The 26,794-nt window shown below is 42.6% G+C and overlaps 1 protein-coding gene across 11 annotated transcripts in view; it reads right to left on the bottom strand.

Annotated features, from left to right (window-relative positions):
• THSD7A (thrombospondin type 1 domain containing 7A) overlaps nt 1-26,794 on the bottom strand; it is a 269,106-nt gene that overhangs the window by 13,600 nt on the left and 228,712 nt on the right. For all 11 annotated transcript variants that reach the window (XM_083578447.1, XM_083578449.1, XM_083578446.1 and 8 more), the window contains 8 exons: nt 26,077-26,255; nt 19,288-19,421; nt 15,463-15,616; nt 14,882-15,023; nt 13,985-14,100; nt 7,205-7,322; nt 2,956-3,101; nt 1,746-1,920 (listed from right to left, as the gene is read on the bottom strand). In XM_083578447.1, coding sequence (XP_083434573.1) covers nt 1,746-1,920; nt 2,956-3,101; nt 7,205-7,322; nt 13,985-14,100; nt 14,882-15,023; nt 15,463-15,616; nt 19,288-19,421; nt 26,077-26,255 — 1,164 coding nt within the window. The remainder of the gene's footprint in view (nt 1-1,745; nt 1,921-2,955; nt 3,102-7,204; nt 7,323-13,984; nt 14,101-14,881; nt 15,024-15,462; nt 15,617-19,287; nt 19,422-26,076; nt 26,256-26,794) is intronic.

Here is a 26,794-nt window from a genome sequence, read left to right as displayed (position 1 = left end):
CAGCTTTGCCAATTGTGCCCTGTGTATGGAGGCCATAAAGTGAAAAAGGCATCTAGGCTTGCAAATGAGTTTGGAGCTTTAATTATTTTAGCAAAAGGACTATTAAAAATTCATGTTGCCTTACATTATGTTGACAACAAATAAAATCAACTCCATGTTTAACAGGATGCCTTAATGAAGGGGATTTTATTTGCTAACATTAAGGACTCGCGTAAAGAAATGAATTATTGAATAAACGATGTATGTATAATAGGAGGGCATGTAGTGTTCTTTGGAAACATTAACTAGAGTGCATCATTAACCCATCCCCAGAGGGTAGTTAATCTTTTCTTGGGTGAATTGTGGGGCCATTCAAGCAAAGGTCACTTCCTCTACAAAATTATGAGTGAACAGCAACAATGCCCCTCCCTCTATATTTTTAAAGATTATCTGTTAAAGAGCAAAAAATTTGAGTTTGAAACATTGTAGCACTTGTTCTAATTTGCTGTTAGGATCCAGTACTGAGTTGACATTAGAGAGCAAGTTTTGTTAAAAACTTTATCTGAACCTACAGCCCTGCCCATAATCATTCTTTCAAATATTGTTACAAAAGCCCCAAGAAAGCATTTGATTCATAAGAGTGATCTTAGATTGGCTAATAGTGCCCATATCACCCCCATTCTAATGGGATTCATTTGCCCTTAGTGATGTCAGCACATAGCAAAATCTTAGTTTATTTTTATATGTATACAAACATGTATACAAACATTGTATGCCTTTCCAGCCCTAACAAGAGTGCCAAAGGCAGTTTACATCATCATTATTATTTTTTTGTCATCATTAAGGACAATAATGAACACAAAACCAGTTTAAACATTTTGGTGTCATGTGTGACCCCAGATTGGCCTAAATCGCTTGGGGAGGAATGAAAACAGAGGGACAAATAGCAGCAGCCAAAGGGCGAAACAGCAGTTGTGAACAGTAATGAACAGCCATCAATGTGTAAGATTAAGGGCTTTGGGATGGGGGAATTACCTTCACCCAAATCAGCACCTGGTGGAAACTGAAGGACAACTAGAGAACAATTGGCTCAGAGCTATTAGTACAGGCTGTAATTGCTTCTGAACATTTACTTTTAAAAGGTGGGTGGGAAATCACATTAAATTGGAATAATTACAGGCTAAATCCATCTCAGGTGTTCAAGGCCCTGTGCTAGCATCAGGACCAAAAGTAAAGCTTGCTCCTTCTCTCCTTTGGCTCCGAAGCCATCACAGAGTATTTTGCCAAGTTGAAAGTAGGAGGAACTATGGGAAGGGAGTTCACCCTTGAGCCTAACCCACAGCACCAGGTGGCTGAGAGCTCACATCAGCCTACTGCTCTCTAACACTGTTTGCTGACACCTGGAGCATGAGTACTGCATCCATGTGCAGCCTTTGGGCCCTGCTGACTTTGGGGCTTGGGGTAAGCCAGGGGTTCTTCTTAAATGCAGGTTTTTCCTGCATACCTTTGGGTTTCCTCTCTTATAAGGATCCAATCCTGCCTACTCCCTCTTGTCTGGGTTTCCAGTGCAACCACACAAGGGACTACATAATTTACCAGTAAGTAAATAATTAGTGTTACAACAATAGATCACATTCTTATAAAACTCTTGAGTGGGCAGATAACTCCTCTGACTTGCTGTAGCATACAGCAATGCAATGTGGGAAAGAACATAACCTTCTAGGGTTCAGCAGAGACTCATCATTCATGCAAACACAGCTGGTCACCTGGGCAAGGTAGGGTACAGGTTTCCTCAAGCACCATTTTCTTATTGCCATCAACAACCGGCTCAATTTCCCCACAAAATTCTTCATCCACTATTTTCCCAGCATCATCACTGGATCCATCATAGACCACACAGGAAATGTTTCTGACTCTTGTCCCTTCTCCACATTGAGCATTCTGGAAGAAGAGAACCATAAAAAGGATTAAGTTGCAGGTGGAGAAAGCCAATGCTCCTACTTCCTCTCAAGGGTGAAGAGAATTCCACAAATGTTCAATGGGACTTCTCAGCTGGCAGGCAGCCCAAGTTTATCAATCCCATTTAGCTTGCCAAAGTTCATACGATTTGTGGTAGCCAAGGCTAGTGCTTCTGCCCTATCTTGTTTAGTTTCTGATCTCTTAGCATTCTGGCATCTCCTTAAGCTTAGCACAAAAGAGATCTGAGAGAACTCAAGCTGCGCGTATTTTCTAATTTTATGGATGACAACAGGCATACTTTCTTAGTGAACAGGCAAACAAAAGTCTTACCATAATGTACTTACTGAATGTAAAATAACAGAAAGTCATTTTACTCAATCAATGTTCAGTGGGTTTGTTAAGTTTACTTTTGAGTGTGGAATTTCCCTCTGGAATCATGTAGGCTTTCTGATTAAGCAAAACCCTAGATCTTTTAGATCTGTTGCCTTGAACCATGCTACCACAAATATTCAGAAAGAGGTTGCATCATGCCAGAATGTGCTTGTGACTGTAGCTTTTTGTAAACTGCTTTGTGTGTTTTTCTTACACTCTAGTAGTATATACATTTGAAGAAATAAATAGAATAAAAATAAGTTTGTGCTCCTGCATTAAACTTTCCTTACACAAAGAAAACCAGCATGTCAGAGGTAAGAATCAGGTAGAATCTTTCCTCCTGACACAACAGCTGTGTAATGATGGGCAGATAGTAACTTATTCAAACATGGATTCTGAAATGTTATAGTCCTCATGAGACGTTCCTCGCTAAACACTGGAAATTGAGTCAGTCACAAGAGTGAGACAGGATGGTTTCCATTTCACTTAAAAAATCTGAGGTAGTGCTCAGCTCACCTTTTGATACCTCATTAGAATGAAGTTTAGAGGTACTTAATAAACAATATAATAAGCCATTTATTTGTGTGTGTGTGTGTGTGTATCTGAGGATGAGATGGAGGGAAAGGCTTCAAACTTTTGTTTTACCTCAACTTTGCATTCAGCCCACTGACTATACTGCCACCGATAACAGGGCTTTACTGGACATGGTTTGAACTGCTCCATTAGCGAAGGACAAGGTCTCCCGTCACCTTGGAAAGGTTGAATAATAGTTCTCCTGCGTATCATCCTTCCTTCAAAACACAGAGAGAGGAAGAGAAGCGAGAATGTAACAATGACATTAGTCTCACACATCAAGGAGTCTCAGCCTCTGGCTTTCATTATTCATTAATCCTGACCTGGGTCTGAAAGCAATAAGGAACAGGTTGTGAATGTATGTATAGTTTCAGCTCCCACCATGACTGACCATTGGCCTTGCCGGCTGGGGCTGATGGGAAATGGAGGTCAACAACACGTGGAAGAACCCTTGACATCAACAGAGACTAAGGAATGAGCGAAAGGAGATCTTGTGCCAAATCAATCTCCTGAGCGAATGAGAGAAATGCCAGTTCTTAGCTGGAGGCCAATATAGGTTCTTCATGTTGTTAAGCCATACTGGGCCATCCAAAGGGGCAATTTGAGCCATGGTCTAAGATTCTGAGGGGTGGGGAGGCGCCTGTCAGTATTTTGCTTACTATGCAACTCTGTGCTACGCTATGTATAGCGATGGTCATGAATAACAATAATAATCAGAAAAAAGAAGAAAATTATGAAGAAATTGGTTCCAGAGATTTGTCCACAGCATAGGCCAAAGTTGGCTTTGCCTTCCTATCCTCACCCCAACAACCCTAGAAGCCACCCATAAAATGCTCCTTATAAGTTGGGGTAGTCTGTGACACAAGGGGCTAAGCAGGAAGGAGGAAGGCACAGAAAAATGCATAGAATCATTTTCTATGTATGGGGTTGTCTTGGCCCACTTCAGTCAGCAGGGTCTTCCAAGCCTTGGAGGTGCCTTTTCTAGGAGCTTGCAGGACTGCCAGGGAGAAGATGGGACAGGAAATCAGCTGCTGCATGAGGGTGGATCTCATGATGATAAGTAATATGCATATTAAATAGGAAGTAAATGTCATTGACCTCAGAAGAATTGTAAAAACTTATTTAGCATTGGGTTGTGAATTGCATGGACTGAATTGTCTAGCAGAAAAACTTGTTCTGGTACTATTATAATTATAGGAATTGCACCTCGTCCCAGTTCTCTCAGAACTGGATTTGAAGAAGTGGTGCCATGCCCAAAGAAAACAGCAAATAAGTTCACTTGCTATGAGCTAAATCAAGTCCCATTTCATGATTGGATCTGATCCCTCTAGGGATGTTATTATGTTCACTCTTTTGTTAAGTTGTTTGTAGCTCTTATTCTAATAAATAAAGTAAATACATTTGGAGTAAGTATTAAGGGCTTAAACACTCTGTGCCTGAGGATGACAAACTTTGTTTACAACCACAGAAACACAGAATGTTTTAAGAGGGAATCAAAATATAAGTTCCAAACCTAGGAGCATTTAATAAAGGTGATTCATTCACATTATCGTTCTTTGGTTTAAATATTTGTTTAGTTTATAAATTCTTTGATACTCCCCCCCCCCCAATAAACATAGACGTCTACTAGTCTTACAAGAGAAAAAATACTTAGAAAGCAGAGGGAGGTTTGTTTATCCTCTTTGCCTTCCCAGACATTATTACGAACCGAGAATTTTCGAAGAAAACAGGATATTTCAACAAGACTTAAAAGAAAATTAAAGCAGTGTGGATTTAGCAGCCATTAATCTTCAGGCCAGCTAAGGCAGAGACGCTACCCAGGCGTGCTGGAGGACCCCGGCTCTATTTCCAAGGACTTGCGTTCCTTCATCCCTTTTGTGATCCTCTGGGTTGATTCTGTTCCTTTCTTCCTAAGGTATTACATTTCATTACGGAGACAGATGTCACTACAGCACTAGCACAAGGACGAGTGTGAGAGAGACAATGTGTGTGTGACTTGTAGTAGCACTAAAAGGTTCATTGACCTGTGATGGCAATAAAGCCTTATTTCAGCATCTTGTTTCATCTGAACCAAAATGCACTGTGGTATTTGTCACTACAAGTAGACACCATACTAGGACTTCCATTCATGCCGTACTTTCTAGGTACAGGCCTGCACCTTAAAGCTCCATGTCTGATCAGGGTTTTTTTGGGGTTGGGTTATGTTGTGTTGTTGCTGTTTTTGTCGTGGTGTTGTCCCCGGAAAAACCTGCATTTTACCTCTGAAATGGAGCAAAACGGCAGTCCATGGAAAACCTGACTGCCATTTGCTCCAATTCAGCAGTGAAACATGGGTTTCCCCAGGGAAAGCGTTGGGACAAACAAACAAGCAAGCAAACCACTCGGGCACAAAGCCCAGACCTTTGCCTAGAAACGCAACACAAAAGGAAGCCTGGATGAGCCCTTAGTTAAAAGGCATAATAGTGTTATAAAAAGAGAACGATTAGAATCATTATATTAAAATAATAATAATACCTGTTGCCTCTTGTGCAGCTGTAAGACTACTTGGGTTACATTCCGTCCCCAGAGGAATGGAATTTTATACAAGCTTCCCTTGAGTGTCCACTGAGTGGCAGCAGAGCTATATTAGAAGCTAGCTATAATCCTCTGTCTCCTGCTGAGATGAATAAGTCAAATGCCTCTAGCCATGAATGCAGTTAGTGCATGCTGTGTTATGGTGTGATGCCCTTCTCAACACGGTAGCACAAAAGAAACAACTATATTGTGCATGTGGTGAGGGATGAAAATGTCATATAAGTGACCCCAAATATATACTCGATGAACAACGGATAGCTTAGTGGGTAGAGCACGAGACACTTAATCTCAGCCATAGGTCGAGCCCCACGTTGGGCAATAGATTCCTGCGTTGCAGGGAGCTGGACTGGATGACCCTCGTGGTCCCAACTCTACAATGCTATGATTCTGTGATTTAGACTATCATACCTTGACTTGGAAAGCAAAGATATGAACAAGCCTCATTCCCCTACATGGAGTGACTTCACACGAGTTGAGCGACAAGCCAGGAAAATACAGTCAACTATAGTTTCCTGTTATGCCTAGATTTGAAGACTATGGTTAATGGCTTCCAGGCAAGCCAGAACATTAAGCCAAATTTAAACCATGGCTTAACATCCTGGCTTGCAAGGAAGCCATTAACCATCATTTCCCAGTTTGGAGATAATACAGTGGTACCTTGGTTTACAACCATAATCAGTTCTGGAGGTCCAGTTGTAAACCAAAACAGGTTGTAACCCAAGGTGCGCTTTCGCTATTGGGGCCTCCCCCCAAAAATGGGTAGTAATCCAAAAAAAGGGACACGCACTTCTGGGTTTGATGTGGTTGTAATCCAAAACAGTTGTAATCCAAAGCGGTTGCAAACCAAGGTACCACTGTAGTTTACTGCAGATTCCTGCTTGTTTCCCCTGCTTTCATGAAGCGAGAAACAGAACAAAAGTATGCCGCGCAAGAGGCATGTTCAAATTAGGATGGACAAGATATGATTGTCCACATGTGGCCAATGTCTACCACGGTGTGGTTGCCACTGGCTGTATGCTTTCATCGTTGCAGAGTTTCAACCATTTCGAACTAGTTTCAGATCCTGGTTAAATGTAACCATGGTTACTGTTAACCATGATTAAAGGATGGTGCCAACCAACAGCTTAAGTGGGGAGGAGGAATTTGCTCTAGGGATGAAAATAGCTACATGGAAAGAGTACAGGCAGGCTTTTGGTTTGTTAAACCAGGTTCTACAGGAAACTCTGTAACATTTGAATCACCTACTAAGGTTTCTTGCCTTACACATATTTGTAATTGTTCAACACAATTTAATTCTAAGCACAAACAGAACTTTGTGTTTATGTCAATACATTCCATGATTTTCTGGAATCTACAACCTGAAAAGAGATGCATTTATAACAATATATTGATGCTAACCGAATTTGTAGGAAAGCAGCCCAACATCTTTGGGTGCTTCTCAGGGGCTAAAATTGTTTTATGTTTACTCTGATCTGCCAGTCACAAATATAGTCCCCTGCAATAGTTTCATGCAGAGTTTTGCCATCTCTCATTTCCATTATCTAAGTCAGAAATGGATTTTGACAATCCTGATCCTCTTAGCACAAGCGTGGCATAAGGGAAGCTTGCAGGCAGGCAAAGCAAACCTCCCTAACCCTACAAATCTCTTTATCCAAGCAATTTCCCCTTCTGTTTCTCAGTGGCTGGTATGAGCTGGAGGCTCATGTTTTAAGACGTTTAAGCATCAAAGAGAATCTCCCAAACTTACCGGCTAGGCCACAAGCCTGAGAGCACTCAGACCACGGAGACCAGTCCGACAGCTGGCAGTTCACAGGGCATTCTACCACACAAGATGTATTCATGTGCCAGGTCTTTTCCAAGCCAAGCTAAGAAAAAAGAAAAAAAAGAATGATTCAGTAAGTCATCATGCAAGATAGTCATGCCACTGGATAACAGCTGAATTGAAGGTGACCACTCCTTTGAATAGAAGTTAATAATTATGAAGACAAAAGAGAGAAATCAACTACATAAATGTATTAGTCAGTAAATGCTTGTTCAGAATTACAGCAATTCATATAAGAACCTAAACATGTTCCAAATCATTGAATAAGATATAGACAGACAAATGGGTGGTCAGGGGGCCTTTTCCACTGGGCCCCTGATCTCCTGCCCTTTCCCTCCTTTTTTGACTAGTACATGATGGCGTCCCCTCTCCTGGGCCTACATTTTCAACTATACATAGAAGAAACTAGTATACACAGCTTTTATGCAAATTTGTGTCACTGAGCTGCGTCCAAAAGTCTCTTAAGGACCTAGAAACGTCACTGCAAATGACACGTTAAACATAATTTTGTTACTGTCTCAATATCCAGAATTGAGGATCAGTGAAGGAACATCATTTTAAGTGGTATATTGTCTGAAATTTAGCACCGCTGTTAGAAGCTATCAGCTACATTGTGCAGCTATAATGTAGGCATTTAACATCTATCTACCCATCAATATAAGATGTGCGCCTGCACATTCTGAGCTGAACAGTTGCAGCATCATTAACAACCACAAATGAGGCTGGAGACCTCTCTTCTGTTCTGCAAATGGCATTACTTCTTATTTCGCTTCTGAAATCTCTAAATAGGAAAGCTACAACAGTAGCTTCAAACTCTATACACACAGACAGCTCTACACACTGCAATTGCCCTAAGGAATATTTGTGCTATGCTAGTGTTTCCACAGCCAACCTGTATTGTGTGGACATCACGAGTAAATGTGCATAAATGCTTTTCCATCACCAACATACATGATTCTGGGAAATCTGACTGAGCCAGATTTTCAGATGAATGTGCTAATGCTAAACAAATTCCCAAACCTTACTCAGCTTAAACCCTGAACTTGCAGAAAGCCAGCATTCATTCCTAGCACTTGGCTATTAAGCAGAAGGTCTGAGGTGGCTGTAGACATAGCCCCCTAAACAGCAATAGAACAAAGTATAAGGAAGACAGAGAATAAACTGATGCGCATTCCCAAGTCTAAAATCAAGACCCAGTTCTTACAGCCAGCAGTTGTTTTTTCTCAATTGTGGGCGAGTGCTCACATGACTGAATGTTACTCCTTCCTCCCAAAGCCCACATGTTGAAAACCAGATGCTAGGTTGCAGGCTGTCTTCACATGCAATGCTAAAATATGGGTTAGTGCTATGAGCTCTGTGAGCTTCAGGACTGCACACTCCCCTCCTCCTCTCTCTTCCGGAGTGGCCATGAGGGGATCAGAAGTTCCCACTTCTGTTTCTGATCAGCCTCGGTTTAGTGTTATATTCATTTTTTTTTTTAAATAATTTTTATTAACTGGCCAATCACATCAAATTAAATCACATCACATAAATTCCAAATTACAAAGCCAAATTTTTAAATTTTGTTGGGGGAACCCATACTTCAAGATCCAAAGGGGGATTCAAATCATCTTCTTATTACTGCGTTAGTGTCCAAATCAGTCCCAATCAGTCCAGACAAAGTTCATAATTCTATCCAGTCTTATCTTGGTGTTTCCACATCATATCTTGTTCATATAATTTCTCTTTTTCTTTTACGATCTCTTCTGTTAGTCTCCTTAAGCCGATAAGCAAATATAATAATCCTGTGTGAATTTCCCGTTCTTCCAATCTAAGTCCAGATGGTTTCCATATATCTCCTTCGTAGATAACATCACTCTTTCCATCATAAATCAGGCATTTTTCGCTCTTAAATCCCACAGAGGAGTTAATCCACGATATGTAAACAGCACTATTTCTCTCTTTCTCCTCCCAGACCCAAGAGCTCCAACAATGCCTCCCAAGATGGCGACGGCATTTTTAACTGCGTCATTCCAAAACTCTTAACTTTCCAGCTTCGTCTTGAAACATTGCTTTGGTTCGAAAGTTTATCTCCACACAGCCTTAAATCACAGCTTAAGTCCTTAAAGTTCTGACTTATTAGGGGAGGGGATTCTTGTTAAATCACGTAAAAAGGAATGGAAGGTTTTTCCCCCCTCCCCCCTCAGTCATTTGCAATACCGTATCTTGTCGTATCTTCTCATATTTTATTCTTGCCTTGTTATCAGAGATCTCTTCTGTCAGCAGTCTTTACTCCCCCTTTTTCCTTGAAGTATGTGCAATTTATCTCGTCCAAATTGTTTCTTTTGAAGATTCTTGCAAACTAGAGGCGCGGATCAGAGACGGCATCAAGGAGTGCCGGAATCCCACAGGAGGGCTTTGTGCCTAGTGCCCCCACCCCCACAAATTCGGGGGTGGTATAGGGCACAGCAGGCAAGGGCCGTCCCCTCCATAATCCTGGGGGGGTTAAGGAGGCTAATTACCCCCATCATAGCCTCCAAATTACCTCGTGTGGGTCGGAGAGATGTTATTGTCAGCCATCTTCCGATGCGCCACCTAGTGGCCCCCCCCGGTTTAGTGTTATATTCAAACCCTAATCTTAACTATGGTTTACTAAAGAAAGTCATCTTCATAAACCATGGTTTAATGCAAACACTTTAGTAAACCAGTTCAAACTAACCATAGGTTTGGATGCAACAATATGCTGTGGTTAGTAAAAAAACAACAACCAGAAAACCAAAACAGAAGCAAAGATTTCTGAATTCCTAGGGTGAACTAGAGGAGGAGGGCAAAATACGTAAGTCCAACTCTCACAGAAGCTCACCCTTTAACACTAGACACAGATGCTTGAAATCCTCATTTTTATGTACACAGATTTGTTTGTTTGTATGGAGGACAACAATGTGTATTAGGTGATTTTGGTATATTAATTAACACCTGCAAACCATTGTCTCCATTTAAGCCCAAATGTATAGAAGCGAACTTCTTTTTAAGCTCCTATGCAGCAGGTTCATGCTAGTCTCCAGTATGGCAATCTCAAAGTCAACAGAAGAATGCCCTGGTAGACTGAATTTATGAATGTTTTCAGTGTTAGTGCAATTAGTTTCAATTGTTAGTGCAATCATTCACAGGACGCAAAGGCAAAACCTAAGGGAGGTTGCCCAAAAAAAGTCACTTCATAGTGTGAAAGATGATAGTCTACCCTAAGATCTGTGTAAATGTCTGGGATTTAACAAGATATCTCTGCCTAAGCTCAGCAGGAATTGCATCTCAGGTGGGTTACTTTTTTAAAAAGCGAAGCTTACCTGCTGATAGCCTGTTTGTAAGACAGGCACAGAATGGCAGAGAGAAGCTTAGTTTAAACTCTTCTGATGTAGGTAAATGAGCAACAATAAGCTTCTGGGTATTTGAACAGCATGGAGTCTGTCCTGAATTTAAATAATTTGAATTTCAAAAACCTCAAGGAACCGGCAAGGAAAGTTTCGTGATGTGTTAATTTTGGAACCCAGCAGAGATCTACTAGTGTTCTGGCTGTTCTTTGAGATTTTGTGATAAGCAACAATACACACCGAAAATATGCTGGGGGAGCGGTGGGAATTAATTAAGCCTGGCAGCAATAAGGATGTTGGAGTAGCTTACTTAGCAGATTGGTGGAGACTTTCTGAGATAATCAAGGATGCATTAAGACAATGACAGTTTATACACAAGAGTGTATATTGCAGTGAACATGGGTACCGAGACAGGATCTAGGGGGTTTTTTTTATCCTTAAAAAATCTACAGAGGGTAGTAGTCAGGTTTTAGTCAGAGTAGACCTATTAACACCTGTAGTATTAACCTGTAAATTAATGTACCTAATTGTTCTCTTGAGATTTTATCAAGCTGATATATCAACTACATTTTAACTTGAGGTTTGTTCTGCTACAGGGATAGGGCACCTCTGGCCCACAGTCCAACCTTAGCCCACCAGGGGGCTCCAGTTTTGTCTGTGAGCCTACCTCCTCCTGTCAAGCAAGCTGGTGCCACTGGATATCAGCTGATGAGTCAGGAGGTGGGGTTCAGTTCTTCTAGGCATTGCTGCGCTGGCTGGGGTCCCCGAGTAGCAGGCCATGGTGGAGATGGTGGGGCTCTCAGGCCTACTGCCAGTGGCAAGGTGGATGTTGTGGAAAGTCACACTCTGCCCAACCACCACCTGTAACTTATTCATTTATTATAGCCTTATATCCTGCTCTAAGGAAATCAGCCCTGAGTGCTCACTGGAAGGACTGATCGTGAAGCTGAGGCTCCAACACTTTGGCCACCTCATGAGAAGAGAAGACTCCCTGGAAAAGACCCTGATGTTGGAAAGATGGAGGGCACAAGGAGAAGGGGACGACAGAGGACGAGATGGTTGGACAGTGTTCTCGAAGCTACCAGCATGAATTTGACTAAACTGTGGGAGGCAGTGGAAGACAGGCGTGCCTGGCGTGCTCTGGTCCATGGGGTCACGAAGAGTCGGACACGACTAAACAACAACAACAATCCTGCTCTTACCTGAGGCCTTAAGGCAGCCAACACCAGTTATAAATGAAACAGATCGGTCTATGTCCCTTGCTTACATACAGTATAGGCAGGACAGAAAAATGGATCCAGCAAAGAAGGAATGTGGAGGCAGAGAAAGCAGGACGTTAAAATATTGGATCATATATGACAGTTTGAAGGGGGAGGCAGTTTAGAAGGGGAGATTCATCCCCACATGAACAGGTGTAAAGACTCTTCTGACGTCCTGCTGAATTAAATCCGCCATTGCTTATTGTTTCGGGAAAGGTATTCATGCTTCTCTAATGTCCATGTCAAGAGACACACTTCATATCATGTCTCATTAAGTAAGCAATATAAAATAATACAAGAGAGCCAGGTTTTGTCGTGAGACATATGTACAGGCACACACAAACACACAGCTCTCATTAACGTCAATAGGAAATACTGGCAAACATCCAAAGGAACTTTCCCCACTGCACCTAATACTTTAAAATGCAAATAGACCCAAACACGTTTGCAATGTGCATAAGAGTAAAGTGGTTTATGTGCAAGTATATCTTCCATAAAGAAGGAAGCATTTACTTTCCCCAAACTAGTATTCAATAGATTTACAATATATCAGCACTGAATGAGTTGAGATAGTGAGTGCAAATCTCACTTTGTCCTTAACAAACTTTAGAGCTTTTGCTGTCCTATTTATAGTGATTGAAAGTCAGCCTAGTGCTATTTTGATAGACTTGGAGATGTATTATAATGTTGCGCTGCGCTGCCACTGCCTGTTCATAAAACTACAGATTCTCAAGTCTTAAGGAAAAAAGACACCATCTGCCAAACGCTGCTTCACACAGGAACTAAATGGAGCTACCGTATTTTTCGCTCTATAAGACGCATCTGACCATAAGATGCACCTAGTTTTTAGAGGAGGAAAACAAGGAACAAGAAAGCAACGCAAAGCCTCTTGAGCGAAGAGGCAGGAGCACTCCGGCTGCGCTCAAGAGACTTTGCGTAACTAAGAGGGTGCACACCGATCCCTCTTGCTCTTCTGGCTTCAGCAATAGCTGCGCAGCCTGTATTCGCTCCATAAGACGCACACACATTTCCCCTTACTTTTTAGGAGGGGGAAAGTGTGTCTTATAGAGCCAAAAATAAGGTAATTCACACTCTTTACTTGTGAGTAAGCACTTTGTTCCTTTCTGGGGCCTGTCTTGACTTATTCCTGTGTCTTAGTGATCATAATGTCCATCCGTTCTGATTTGTTGTTCACCCACCTATATTGCTGTTTAGTTGTGCCTAACTGCAGGAACATTCTGGGATTACTAGATTTTCTTGTTATCTACTGACAAGCTAGTGGGATGCAAAACCAACCATGATTCAAAACTACAGTGTCATCTGTACAGAGAAGGCATTGAATAGCTGGCATGTGAAACTGTTACATTGAGGAGAGATGGAGAACTTGTGAAGCCTTGCAGATGTAGTTAGGTGCCAGCTCCCATCAGCCCCAGCCACCATGGACAATGATCAGGAATAATGGCAGCTGGAATCTAGCAACATCTGGGAGGTCACAGGTTCCCCACCCCAGTTTAACCGTTTCCTAGGTGAGGGTTAATTTTTCAAGCAGCCTTATTTACAAGCCATGCTCGTTTGTTAATGCTGCAGGCTTCCCCAATATTATTGAAGAGGTTCCTTGACTTACAAACCTGACTCTGAAAAGCTGGCACTAACCCTAGATACAAGAAGAAATGAAGAAAAAGAAAGAACACCCTGAACGAAAATGATGTTGGCAGATGTCCAAAGCACTACAAAGGAACCACTTCAAATTAAAATGGTGATTACCATCCTGATTAAGATTTATGATACTTATTCACCTTGATTGCTTATTGTTCCCAAACCATTACTTTCAAGAGCTAAAAAAAAAAAAAAAAGGCAGCATACCTTTGTGGTCACACACTTATGCAAACAGGAAATTAAGTGACAAAACCACTGATTATGGCACAGGCTCATTTCAGGGGTACTTAACAGTCCTCAAATAACACTGAGAAGCATCTGCCAGAGTATAGATCCATGCAGCTCTGTGCCAATTGACTCCATGTCTGAATGAATGCACTTAGAGATGATGGGGATTATTTGCAGGACCAGAAAAAGGAAGAGGAAAAGAAAGACCCACCCACCTTTTCACAGTACTTCAGGTCAACTGACTTGCCATCGCTGCGAACACAATCAAGCATCCTTGTTTTGATCCCGTTACCACAGACGGCTTTCTCACTTAGCTGGCAGGTGCTCCAGTCTAGAGGTAACAAGGGGGTGGGGTGGGTTGAATAGAGGAGGAAGCCATTGAGAAAGAAAATGCATTTCTCACTACACCAGAGTGAACTAGGATACAGTAAAATGCAGTAGTGGCCTGTGCAGCAGAACAAAGAGGCAGAACCAGCCTCGCAACACTGGCATCACTGCACAGCCTGTTACTGCTAAAATGTCACCTCCCACTAATGTTTCATTCAATTCCATTTTCCAAATTCCAATAACCAACAGCAGGCCTCTTGTACAGCCTACTAGGAAACTGCAGCCAACAACAGCCCAGTGGAATCCAGTGCATGCTTACTGGATGTCCCATTGAGTTCAGTGAGGCTTATTCCCAAGTAGGCGTGCAAAAGATTGCAGAGGAAAATTGCAATCCTCTAGATGTGGCGTTTACTGGTCTTGTGAGCGTGCATAGGATTTCAGTGCAAATGATGTTTCTGGATCGAAAAAATCAGCAATTCAAAGAAAACAAAAAAGCTTGCATCATATACTAATAGCAAACACAGTTAGTGCCTGAAAACTGGAACTTGCGCCAACAAAATGGCACCATCCATGCACAACGGGAAGGGCTTGAAAGAACCCCACAGCCTAATGAGGACTGAGCATGCTCAGTAGTCGCAGAATGCTAGCTGAGTATTGGAGCGGGTGGGGGAGACAATGGAATGGAATGTAGCTGCTGGCTGGCTGGCTGGAACCCTGAAGAGGAACACTCCACACTGCAACATCTTGTTGCAGTTCCTACTTGTTATCTTAACTAAGACCAGTACCTGTCACATTGTAATCATAGTGGTAGCAGTTTTTGTTCAGGCTGCAGGGTTCTGTCTCCACAGCAGCAGGGCAGGGCTTTCCTCCTTGAGGTTGCCTCACGACTTCCGCTGTTCGTTCCCTCACACTGCTTCCATTACACGGCTGAGAAAGGAGAGGACACATCCTTTTACTTTGATACACGTAATATGCTTGTGGAACTTTGTTTTATTTTATATGTTTGGCTTTTTTTTAAAAATAGGCCATCCTTCTGTTTCCCAAGCACCACTCCGGGCTTACGGCGATTTCGAATCAGAATACAAATAAAAAACATATAGGCAGGGTGAAACAATTAACAATCCTTGAAACGAACAACATGGAAAATACACAACATTAAAAATCCACTCAAAAGCAACCACGGGTATAAAAAGAAGTGACCTCCAGAGACCAAGCTTTGCAGGGTGAAACTTACAGGATAAAAACATATTTAGCAGCTGACAAAAGACAGCCAGAGAGGCACTGAGTCAGGCTGAGCAAGAAAATTCCGAAATGCTTAAATGCTAGCTTTCTTTTCTCTCTCTCTCTTCAGTAGTGTATGCCTTACCAAGGAACACCGAGACCATTGGCCCCACTCAGACATGACACAATCCTCCGGGCATGGCAATGTGCACTTTCTAGCACCAATGGGCATCTCTTCTTGGTCACACAGGTAGTCTTCAACTGTGTCTGAAGGACCATCCATGGTGTTCTGCATGCATCTGGAAAAACAAAGCCCATGCCTAAATATACATGTAGATTATTATTTTTTAATAGGCTGCCATTGTTATGTACAGTTGCATTGGTTTATATGTACACATTATAGAGCAAAGCCAGTAGACACAGGACTTTGCAGATTAAGGGAAACATGCAGGGGTCCTGCTCCAAGGAACACACAGTCTAGAGCAGTGGTAGCCAACATAGTGCCCTCCAGATGGTTTGGGACTATAGCTCCAATAATCCCTGGCTACAGGCCTTGCTGGCTGGTGCTGATGGGAAATGTCGCCCAGGAACCTCTGGAGGACATCAGATTGGCTAAGGGTAAAGTAAAGGTAAAGGGACCCCTGACCATTAGGTCCAGTCATGACCGACTCTGGGGTTGTGGCGCTCATCTCGCTTTATTGGCTGAGGGAGCAGCGTACAACTTCCGGGTCATGTGGCCAGCATGACTAAGCCGCTTCTGGCGAACCAGAGCAGCACACGGAAATGCCGCTTACCTTCCTACTGGAGCGGTACCTATTTATCTACTTGCACTTTGATGTGCTTTCAAACTGCTAGGTTGGCAGGAGCAGGGACCGAGCAACGGGAGCTCACCCCATCATGGGGATTCGAGGCTCTGTGGTTTAACCCACAGCGCTACCCATGTCCCGTGGCTAAGGGTAGGACTGGGTAAATGTGCACAAATGCAGCTGCCCATATTTAGGTTACTTGCTGGCAGGGATAAGCTATGGAGTGACCCTGGATCCTGCAGCATCGATGCAAAGGTAGCCTTGGTTCTCTTCATCCACAGGTCTTCCTTCTTTAAAGCAATTTGAACCTTATTTGAACCAGCTTATCTGAGGGTTAAGATTGCTTTGCTATACTTCACTAGTTCCTTTATATGCTCACCAGTTATTAGCACTTCATATAGCCTATGGCTAAATAAACCCTGACACCAACACCAGATTAGGTGGTTAAGGCCCTGTTTCAGATTTCACCCTGCATAGCCTGTTACTTATGTTTTCCTGCCACTGTGAATACTAGTAGCAGTGCTCCCCCCTCTAGGAGGTCCTCAAGGGTATCCAGTACCGGCACCTTTGTGTTTGTTTGTTTGTTTGTTTGTTTTGTTACTTACTGTAGCAACTTTATGGTGAGTACCAGCACCTTTTTTGGGGGGGGGGAGCACTGACCAGTAGTAATTATATTAATTATATCTAGGAGTTATTTCTACATCAAGGATCATCATCCAGTTTTCTTAAGTTCAGCTTGGTGAAATAAGCCAAAATTTCTGGGGTGGGGAAGGAGAAGTAATTGTAATGCAATGTGCAAATACACATCTGAATTATGACTAAGTTTGAGTCTCACACCAGAAGGGGCAGTATATTGAACTGCCTTCAAATCCTGGCTGTACTCACATGCCAATATTGTCAACTCTTTCAACTGCTGTTTATCCCATCATTTCAAACTGTCAAGATTCAAATCAGAGCATCTTTACAATGAAGTGGTCATACTGTGAACACAGAGCTTGGAGACCCTCTGCCTGCACAAAATGACGTGATGAAATTTAGCATTTAACATTCAGGAAGCGAAGGTGTTTCTGGATTTTAATTCTAAAGGGCTGAGATTTCAATATTTGGAATGAGTAATAGACTTCCCCCTGCCCCACATTCGCCTTTGATGGTACAGACAAGATCTATTATCTTTCTAGGTTACTATACTCCCTGCTTTAACATGGGGTAGAGCAGGGCTACAGGGAGAACAAATTACCAGCAGAAAAAGGAGTATCTATCATAGTTACTATTGCCAATTTCTTCTAGCGGAAATTTGAAAGCTAGAAAGATGGCATTCCCCAAATAAATCTTTCGTAGCTTCAAAGTGAGCCTCTGTTTTGAACATAACCTTGTGAAACTTGACAGCAGAATAATATACCTGTGGCAGATGAAAATGAACATTTGGCACTTCACAGCAAATGTTCCCAACAATAAAGCGCTCATTAGGGCGCTTGTCATTGAGTCTCTTGTCATACCAGATCATAATTGGACACCTATCATACTGAGCCACCATGATTCCAAAGGCACGCTGCAAAGCTCTGAAATTGTGCATGAAACAGAAACAAAAACACAGCAACGCCCCCCTCCCCAAACCACCTACGCTAAGCCAAGTGGAAGTAAACTCCACTGGAAACAGTGGTAACTTTTTGTGCCAAGAAAGAATGGGTAAAGGCAGAAGGAAAGCCAAGTAAGAGATATGCTTTCCTTCTGCACACTTCTTTTTATACTGTCTTTCAACAAATAAATTCCCAGGGCAGTTTACAGTTACAGATAGGTAGCCGTGTTGGTCTGCCATAGTCAAAACAAAAAATTTTTTTCCTTCCAGTAGCACCTTAAAGACCAACTGAGTTAGTTCTTGGTATGAGCTTTCGTGTGCATGCACACTTCTTCAGATACACTGGAAGGGCAGTTTACGTTAGGGTTGCCATACATGTGGAATTTTCCGGACATAGCCAGTATTCAGCTCCCTTAAACAGCTTCAAGGCAAAAATCGCTGAAATGTCTGGAACAATCCGGACATATAGCAACCCATATTGGTGGTGTAGTTTTTGGCATTTTGGTCATTAAAAATGGATCAAAAGCTTACTTTTTGAAATACTGTACCGTAGTACATAAAAAGAAAAACCATGATTCAAACAATCATAAAAATATGAGAACTAAAGAGCAGCAGCAATTTTTTAACACTCAGGTTTAAAAATTAGGACTAATTAAATTAAATTTGTATAAACTGGGTTTCAATTTGTCAGCAACATCGCTAGTGTCGTTCACTTGAGTTGTTGTACCTTGGCTTGCCAAGTTTCCAAAAAAACAAAACTTTCCCATGATTATACAATGGCATCTGAAGATCTAAAATAAATATTTTTGTTTTGAATAAAGGGAAAAAAGTAAGACTAACATTGTTATGACTTTTGCTATACTGTACAGTGCAATTAAATATTAGGAAGTGTCTGAGGCTGGAACCCCAGAAAACAAAGGGGTTGTGTCAGTGGCATCTACAATGTCAATCTACAGAGAGATGGACATAGAATAGGGAAGGGGACACAGTTATTAGTATGGCACATACCAGAAAGGGTGTGTGGTGCAGGGGTGAAAATCATCATGAACTATTTCACACATGCACAAAAATTGGGTGGAGCAAAAGAGCTTCAGGCTGTCAGCAAGCAACAGTCCATGGCTATCTATGGAGTTCTGACTTGTACAGTGGTACCTCGGGTTACATACGCTTCAGGTTACAGACTCCGCTAACCCAGAAATAGTACCTCGGGTTAAGAACTTTGCCTCAGGATGAGAACAGAAATCGTGCTCTGGTGGCGCGGTGGCAGCAGGAGGCCCCATTAGCTAAAGTGGTGCTTCAGGTTAAGAACAGCTTCAGGTTAAGAACAGACCTCCGGAACGAATTAAGTACTTAACCTGAGGTACCACTGTATATTCAAAATCCTTTTATGACTTTCAGCACACTAAAGCCATGTGCACTGGAAATTAAATTAGGAATCACAATTTCAAAATCATTCCTGGGATGGATGGATTGTTCCAAGATTTGGTAGTAGAGACTTTTTCTGCTAGAAACTACTATTCCAAACAAAATTTGTCTTTAAGGATGAACGCTCTCCTGCTCCTCACTTGGAATTGACAGTTTTGCTCACCTTACTTTCCTGGTTTGCACACCTTCTCCACAATTCTCCTTTAAGTCCACGTTTGTCACTTTGCACACGCTCCAGGGCTCAGTGACCCCAATGTACTGGCTGCAGTCGCTGTGGCACGGGACTACCTCATATACCTGGAATGCACACACAAAACACGAACTTGCTTTATGTGCAAGTGTGCAACTTAACAACTGGAATCAGAAATATCTTAAGCTTTACTTATCGGAAAACAGTACTTTCCATTAAAGTGGGTGGGGGGGGGGAATCATTTGCTGTGGAAGTTAGCAGGCATGCATTTGCAATCAGCACTGACAAGCAAGAGTCTATAAAATTAGCCTTCCAGCAAGGCCTGTCTTTGCTCACTCTGCTTTCGTCTCTCTTTTTGAGCAGCTGCTGCACAAGGTCAGGTGGGAGGAATTTCAGGGCAATTGCTCTTCAACTCCTCTTCCTGAAATTGCCTTCCTACCCTATTATCACATCAGTCTTTGATCCTCAGCAGCACCTGTCTCACTTTTTGTGCACTTTATTTGCCAAACATCTGTAGGAGCCTATCTTGCTGTGCACCCCCATGCAATTCTACTTGGGAGCCCCTTTGAGTAAAATGGGCCTTGCTCCCAGGTGTTTCTACAGGACAAATATCAGAGATTTTTGGCAAGGCCTTGCTATGCTTCTAGCTCCTGTACTACTTCTTGGTTGTTGTCAGCTCACAGTCCCGCCTGTTAGATGTTTACTTGTTCCTCTGTCCTGCATTTTGCATCCCAGCAGCATTTGTGTTGGCCTCAGAGACTGACATCCCAAGGACTTACCTTGGGTCAGTCGTTCTTAAACGTGATCTTAGTTCTTGACTGCGCCTGGCAGCTGTTGACACTGTTTTCAGACTCCAGAGACTCTGGCCCACCCCATTGCCAAATGTAGCTATGGGTGTCTGAAGAACCTAATATGCCTTAGGAGTGATAACCTTTTAGGCTTGCGTAGCATTTTGGCCCCTTATCTGAATATGTGTGAAATATGAGACACTCGATATTCCATTAGCATATGCTTCTCTATGCTTTATCATGTCAGAAAACTCACGCCTGACCTAAAGTGACTGTGCTTGGCGTGGCAGGAAAGAAGGGGAGAGAATGAGATGGAAGCAGTGTGCTGGGACTGAAGAGGTCTACCAAGACAAGACTTCCACCTCCACTGGACTTCTTCATAGGATTCCTCACCATCATCACCCACCCCTTGGTTGGCCTTATGCCATGCCAGCGCAGCCAACATCTGCAGGCTCCTTGCATGTTTTTAAACCCTAATTTCCCAGGGTTCTAGAACACACAAGAAGCCTATGTAGGCAGAACGGGTTTCCTACCAGAGACAGAGTCACTCTTCAACTCTTGGTTGGCTACAGAGGGTTGAGCATCTTGTCCCTGCTTCCTCTTCTCTCACACTATCCCCTGGGTTCTTTATCAGTCATTTCCGCCTATGTATCAGCCCTTGGAATGGCTGTTTGTAATACAGCTATAACCTGTTTTTCATTCAGCTTTCTGTATCCATCGCCATTTTTTCCCCTCTTCCACTGTTGATGAAGCCAGTTGCAGTTGTATACATGAGCACATGACAGGTAGCATATGTACAGTCTTAAGGAAAAGTTACACCCAGAGGAGGCAAACAAGGCACATATTAGGGGATTTTATCCGGAAGCATGCTTGAAGGCAGTGCATCTGTTTCACAGACTCTTACCTGAGCCTGGGGCAGGTGTTGGCCATGAACGCAAGGGAACAAGCAAAGGTAAATAAAAACAATAGTTAGGAAGAAAAATGGATAATCGGAAATAGTAATGCTGCTTCAAAGCATGAAGCTCATCAACCTAAAAAGCGGCAACCCTTGCAAAACGCAAGGGCGAGCCCATACTTAAAGCAGATCCATGGAAATCAATGAGACTTAAGTTAACCCCACCGTTTTCAGCAGGTCTGCTCTAAGCAGGTTTCTGCCTCTATTCTCTCACATTGCTGGAAAGCACTTCTTTGAAGCTGCTGCCTAGAGATGAGCTTCTGCAGAATGGGTGGGCTCTGACTGCAGTGGCGGACCTTGGGATCTTAAATTTCAATGTGGCGTCCTGTGCAACACCCAAATTTGGCACCCCCACCTTTTGCCTTCCAGTCTACTTCCTAGTTGCAACACCCCCTGCAGCTCCACACCTAGTGTGACCAAACTGGTTGCGCCCCCCTAAATCCACCCTGTTTGTAGCACGTTATTAAATTATTATTCTCTGTCCGCTGATGGCACTGATCATTTACAATCTGGTAAATACATCCTGGCCTCCAGGACACATTGCTGAAAGGCCTTCTTTTGGTCTCAACCACCTGGGGTCTATGGAATTTGTTTATTTTATGTGCTTCTTACTGGGGGGGAGGGGGTTGTTTTTACTGGTGTCCACTGTATTGGCTATACAGGCCTCTGATTAAGAGCCTTGTGTGGCTAGATACACATTTGAGACGGAGACTTCTTTGGTCATTAAACAATTCTCCTGAAGCTGCAGGATTTCTTTGTGTTTGTTTCATTTACAGTATCTAAGAGAAAAACTAAGAAGTCATTCTTTTGCTTTTGTAATTTAGAAACCTACAGTTTTTCCTCAATTTCAGTTACCTAAGTTACAGTGCAATTTTAACCATGTCTACTCAGAAGAAGAAGATCTTCTTGAATTCACTGGGGCTTCCTCCCAGGTAAATGGGGTTAGGGTTGCAGTCTTAGTCCATTCTCTACCCCTTCATTGCCTGAGATGCCTAACAAACATTTAAGAAGAGGAAAAATCCAGCAACAATATAACAGAATGCCCAATGAATAAATTATTTTAAACTCTTCTCTGGGCCTACTCCATCTACTGAACCTTACCTTTATGTTTCAGTATTTTATGTTATAATGCTTTCCATGTGCTGCTTTCATTGCAAACACAGACTTGTATTTAGCTTCTTGATTTCCTTTAAGCTGGAGATAAGGTGCAGATTAATTACACAGCCTCAAGCAGCTGTCTGGCCACTGACACAGGCTGCATGTGTGGGATTTCCACACTTACAGATTTAGAGCGAAGTGTATTTAATATTAAAAGATGCATCCTCTAAGGCTAAGCTTTCGGCTCTTTAGAACATCCCATTTGGAATTTTGCTCCAGACTGTATGCAATTGCATTGCTTTTTACTGCTGCTGTGGCATCTATTGCATCCAGACCAGCAGTTCCTCACGCCCTGCCAGGGATCTACTGCAGAAAACTACACAAGGACATGATGCATTCAGGGCCCACTGCATCAGAACACTGCAGTTTGTGATCAGTTGCGAGCACCCCTTTCTGCACACACGTTTTTTCCTCTTCATGCAAAACCTCCTGTCTCATTAGAAGGACCAACATTTGTGTCATTGGTCCAGAGCTGCTTTGTATTTCAGCATTTGCCTGATAGCCACAAGCTATCACAGGTGTTTGCATGTAGGCAAGTATAGGTAAAGGTAAAAGTTAAAGGAACCCAGATGGTTAAGTCCAGTCAAAGGCAACTATGGGGTGCAGCGCTCATCTCCACTTTCAGGCCAAGGGAGCCGGCATTTGTCTGCAGGCAGCTTTCTGGGTTCATGTGTTCTGCATGACTAAACCGCTTCTGGTGCAACGGAACATGATGACAGAAGCCAGAGCGCATGGAAATGCCGTTTACCTTCCCACCGCAGCGGTACCTATTTATCTACTTGCACTGGTATGCTATGCTTTTGAACTACTAGGTTGGCAGGAGCTGGGACAAAGCGACAGGAGCTCACCCTGTCATGCAGTTTCGAATGGCTGACCTTGCAATCAGCAAGCTCAAGAGTCTCAGTGGTTTAGACCAAGGCGCCACCCGCATCCCATGTAAGCAAGAATATAAAAATGTATGCAGGTGAATGAGCAATGAATAGGCTGGCAGAGGAGCACCTTCTTCTTTACCTAGCATGGAAACTAAGTTGGCTGCCAGATCAGAGAAGTTTCCTTTGCTGTGCAGAAATCCAGTGGGCTGCTGTCTCTCCTCTGCCTAATAAGCTAGTAATTTTTATGGGTTAATTTACAAAGCTGCTTTGTGCTGTTCTTCTTTCTGCCCTGCCTTGTCATTTTCTTTATTATTACTGGTGGATTTGTAGCTATGCATTACAACTGCTCATCTAGAAACGTTATTAATTTTATCTGGCACTTTCTTTAGGTTGGAGGGGACGGGGGGAAGCAACCCATAACCGTTTCCCCATCCATGAACACCATCACGGGAAAAGCCTATTAAGTTTCAGTAAACGGTACCAATAGATGGGTTTGTGTGTGCAGCAGTGCAAATTCAGTTCAAAAATTAAAAGGGGCATGACTTAAATTTTAGAAGGAAGAAGCACATAAAGAGAAACACTTGAAGATTAGCACTAGACTTGGGCAGATCTGGGTGAAGCCTTCTAACAAAAAGCTAAGGACGTTATGACACTAGCCACCATTAGAGGGCAGCATCGTTGTAGAAATAAACCTCTCACTATCTTCAGACCACAGATATCTAACCATTTACTATTTCTGTTATCTAGAGAAAGAAAGCATGTTTCTAAGTACTGTGAATTAGTCTGAAAGCAGTAGATTTGGTATCAGCCCCTCCTATTAAAATGTTTTCACCCCGCTATGAATACCTCACCCGCACAACCTAGCCTTCATGCCTACTTTTGTTTGGTGTTAAATTGGATTACAAACTTGGTTTATTAGCTTTAGTTTAACACTTATTATGTTCTAAACTAGAACTAATTACATCCTCTTAAGTGGAAAATCAAATCAGCAGGCCATTTCCTTCTGTGCCTGCAAAATGTCAACACAATGGCATCCAGTAAATGCACATCTTATTTAGATGAGAACCGCCAACATCCACACCCCCGACTTTTGCATCTTCTTTCCAGCTCCCCACTACAGGGGAATTTATGGAAATGAAAACTTGGGCCGTTTCATTTGCTGGGGGGAAATGCAGATTAAATCAAAACTCAAGGTGGACATTAATCAAGTCTGAGAAGATGCACAAAACCCTTTTTCTTTTTTCCCTTCTGTTCAGTTTGTCATGAAACCAAGAGCAGAGGCCATGCACATCTAGAGCTTATTAAACATCCATCGATGGTTCAGCATCAACATTAAGATTCTCCTGCATATGACTATGATCTCCTTCACGCTTACACACAAAGCCCTCCCCATCGTTCCCCTCTTGGTCTGGTCAAACATATAAAAGAACATTCCCCTAGAATACCAATGAACCATTATGAATTAGGGCTGTCGCCAATTAAAGAAACCTGAGTTGGTAGTTGAGTTTTATTCCATTAAATAATTAAATCTGCATATTATTAAAACAATAATGTTGCTAGGAGTGGGAGAGGGATGCTTTGTTTTTTACATGGCCCATATGTCGCAGGACAAAAACCTATCTTAAAATTCCTTTATTGTGAGATGCCTCTTTTAAGACTGTGCCTGCTATCTTCAGCTGTTATAACTATGTACACACAGAGAGAGTGAGCTTTGTTGTGGCCCATAGACCCAAATACACAGTACAACAATAGAATATATTAACAGTTATTAGGGTGTAAGTTCAGCCTCCAACAGGGAAGCTTTTAGCCTGTACACACTGATTTATGGTATTTTAAATATCATTATATGTCAGCGTGCCAGTTTTGTGGGTGCAAGGCACCCATAATTCTTAGATTTAGTAAAAGGTAGAATTAATCAAGGTTTGATTAAACTGTGCCAAAGGCTGCTAGATGCAGCTTATGCTAATGAGTCAGGCCAGCCTGACAGGACTAGCTGAGTGTAAGGCACAGAGGAGACAAAGATGGGCGATGCCCATCAGGGAACCTATCAAGAGAGAGAAAAGACTGCCAGACAAAGAGGGGAGACCCTCCTCCAGCTGTGTGTTGGTGGGCAGAGACCAAAAGGGTTAGGATTTCAAAGTGGATGACGTAAGCCAACAGGGGGAAAGTGTCAGTTCTGCAAGTGATTTGGGAAGCAGAGAAGCAGGGGCAGAACATGTTGTGGCCTGGCTGTGACAGCCTGGAACGTAAGAGACACAGAAGACACAGAACATGGCTTTTTGCTCTTCTTATGAAGGAAGCCAGGCCCTCTTGGGATGTGGATGCTCTGAAATCTCTTCATCTAGGTCCAGGTGGTATATACAGTGCTGTTTTTCTAGAAAAAGAGGTGCCGCAACTCATCATGAACACCTCTCTTGTTCTCTTATAATGGCAATGGCACCCACCTGAGAGGTGCTGGAACTGAGTTCTGGCTGGAAAAAAAGGCCTGGTTGTACATATGTGTAAATGAACCATATATAATAAAGACACCACAGTCTCTGCTGTGCCTTATTCCCAGAAGGACACACAAGCCCTGGACGAGTGCCAGGGTCCTTGAAGTCTCTCACATTGCTCAGTGGAGATGGAGGTTGTGTGTAACAATATTAATTTGAGTGTTTTTGATTGTTTAGGGTCTCTTTTTAGTCCATTAAAAACATTGTTAATCAATTAATCTAAAACTGAATGATTAAAGGCTGCTGTCCTAGTATTAACCAACAAGGACCCCACATGCTAAGAAGGAAAGAAAAGAGTGAGCAGGCATTGAACTGACTCCAAATACGTAAAAAGCATCAAAGTGAGGGAAGACAACTTAGACTAAGTGAATTAAAAAAACCATTGGAGGATGCTCTATGTATTTTGATAGCCTCCTCTTCAATGATGTATTCAGGAGAGAGAACAACTCTGTTTTGAAATGTAAAAGAATGACGGATGGCAATGTGCTGAGAATTACCTGATTGACATGATCCAACTTGGGGCAAGGCCTTCCACCATTGTAGGGCTTCTCCCGGAGCCATTTGGACCTGACTTTCACCCCACTGCCACAGGATTTACTGCAGCGAGACCAGTTGGACCACTCGCTGAGCTTGCAGTCCGAGGGGCAGGGGATGATGCAAGCTTCCTCGATGTACCCTGAGTGGAGACAAAACAACAGCACAACGCCAGGACGTAAGAGCCTTGAGGGAGCAGACCAAAAGCCAAATGAGGCCAGCATCCTGTTTCCCACAGTGGCTAGCCAGATTCTTCCAAGAAGCCTCAGTTCAATATACCCGAAGGAGCTTCTCCACCTCCATCATTCTGCCCGTACACTGAGGTCCAGCGCCGAGGGCCTTCTGGCAGTTCCCTCGCTGCGAGAAGCCAAGTTACAGGGAACCAGGCAGAAAGCCTTCTCAGTAGTGGCACCCGCCCTGTGGAACTCCCTCCCACCAGATGTCAAAAAGAAAAATAACTACCAAACTTTTAGAAGACATGTGAAGGCAACCCTGTTTAGGAAAGCTTTTAATGTTTAATAGGTTATTGTATTTTAGTGTTCTGTTGGAAGCCGCCCAGAGTGGCTGGGGAAACCCAGCCAGATGGGCGGGGTATAAATGAAAAATATTATTATTATTATTATTATTATTATTATTATTATTATTATTACTGTGAGCCTGCGATAGAGGCAATTACCTTCT

Source organism: Podarcis filfolensis (assembly GCF_964270895.1).
Source record: "Podarcis filfolensis genome assembly, chromosome: 12".
NCBI lineage: Eukaryota > Metazoa > Chordata > Lepidosauria > Squamata > Lacertidae > Podarcis > Podarcis filfolensis.
This window is presented reverse-complemented; position numbering and strand designations above follow the sequence as displayed.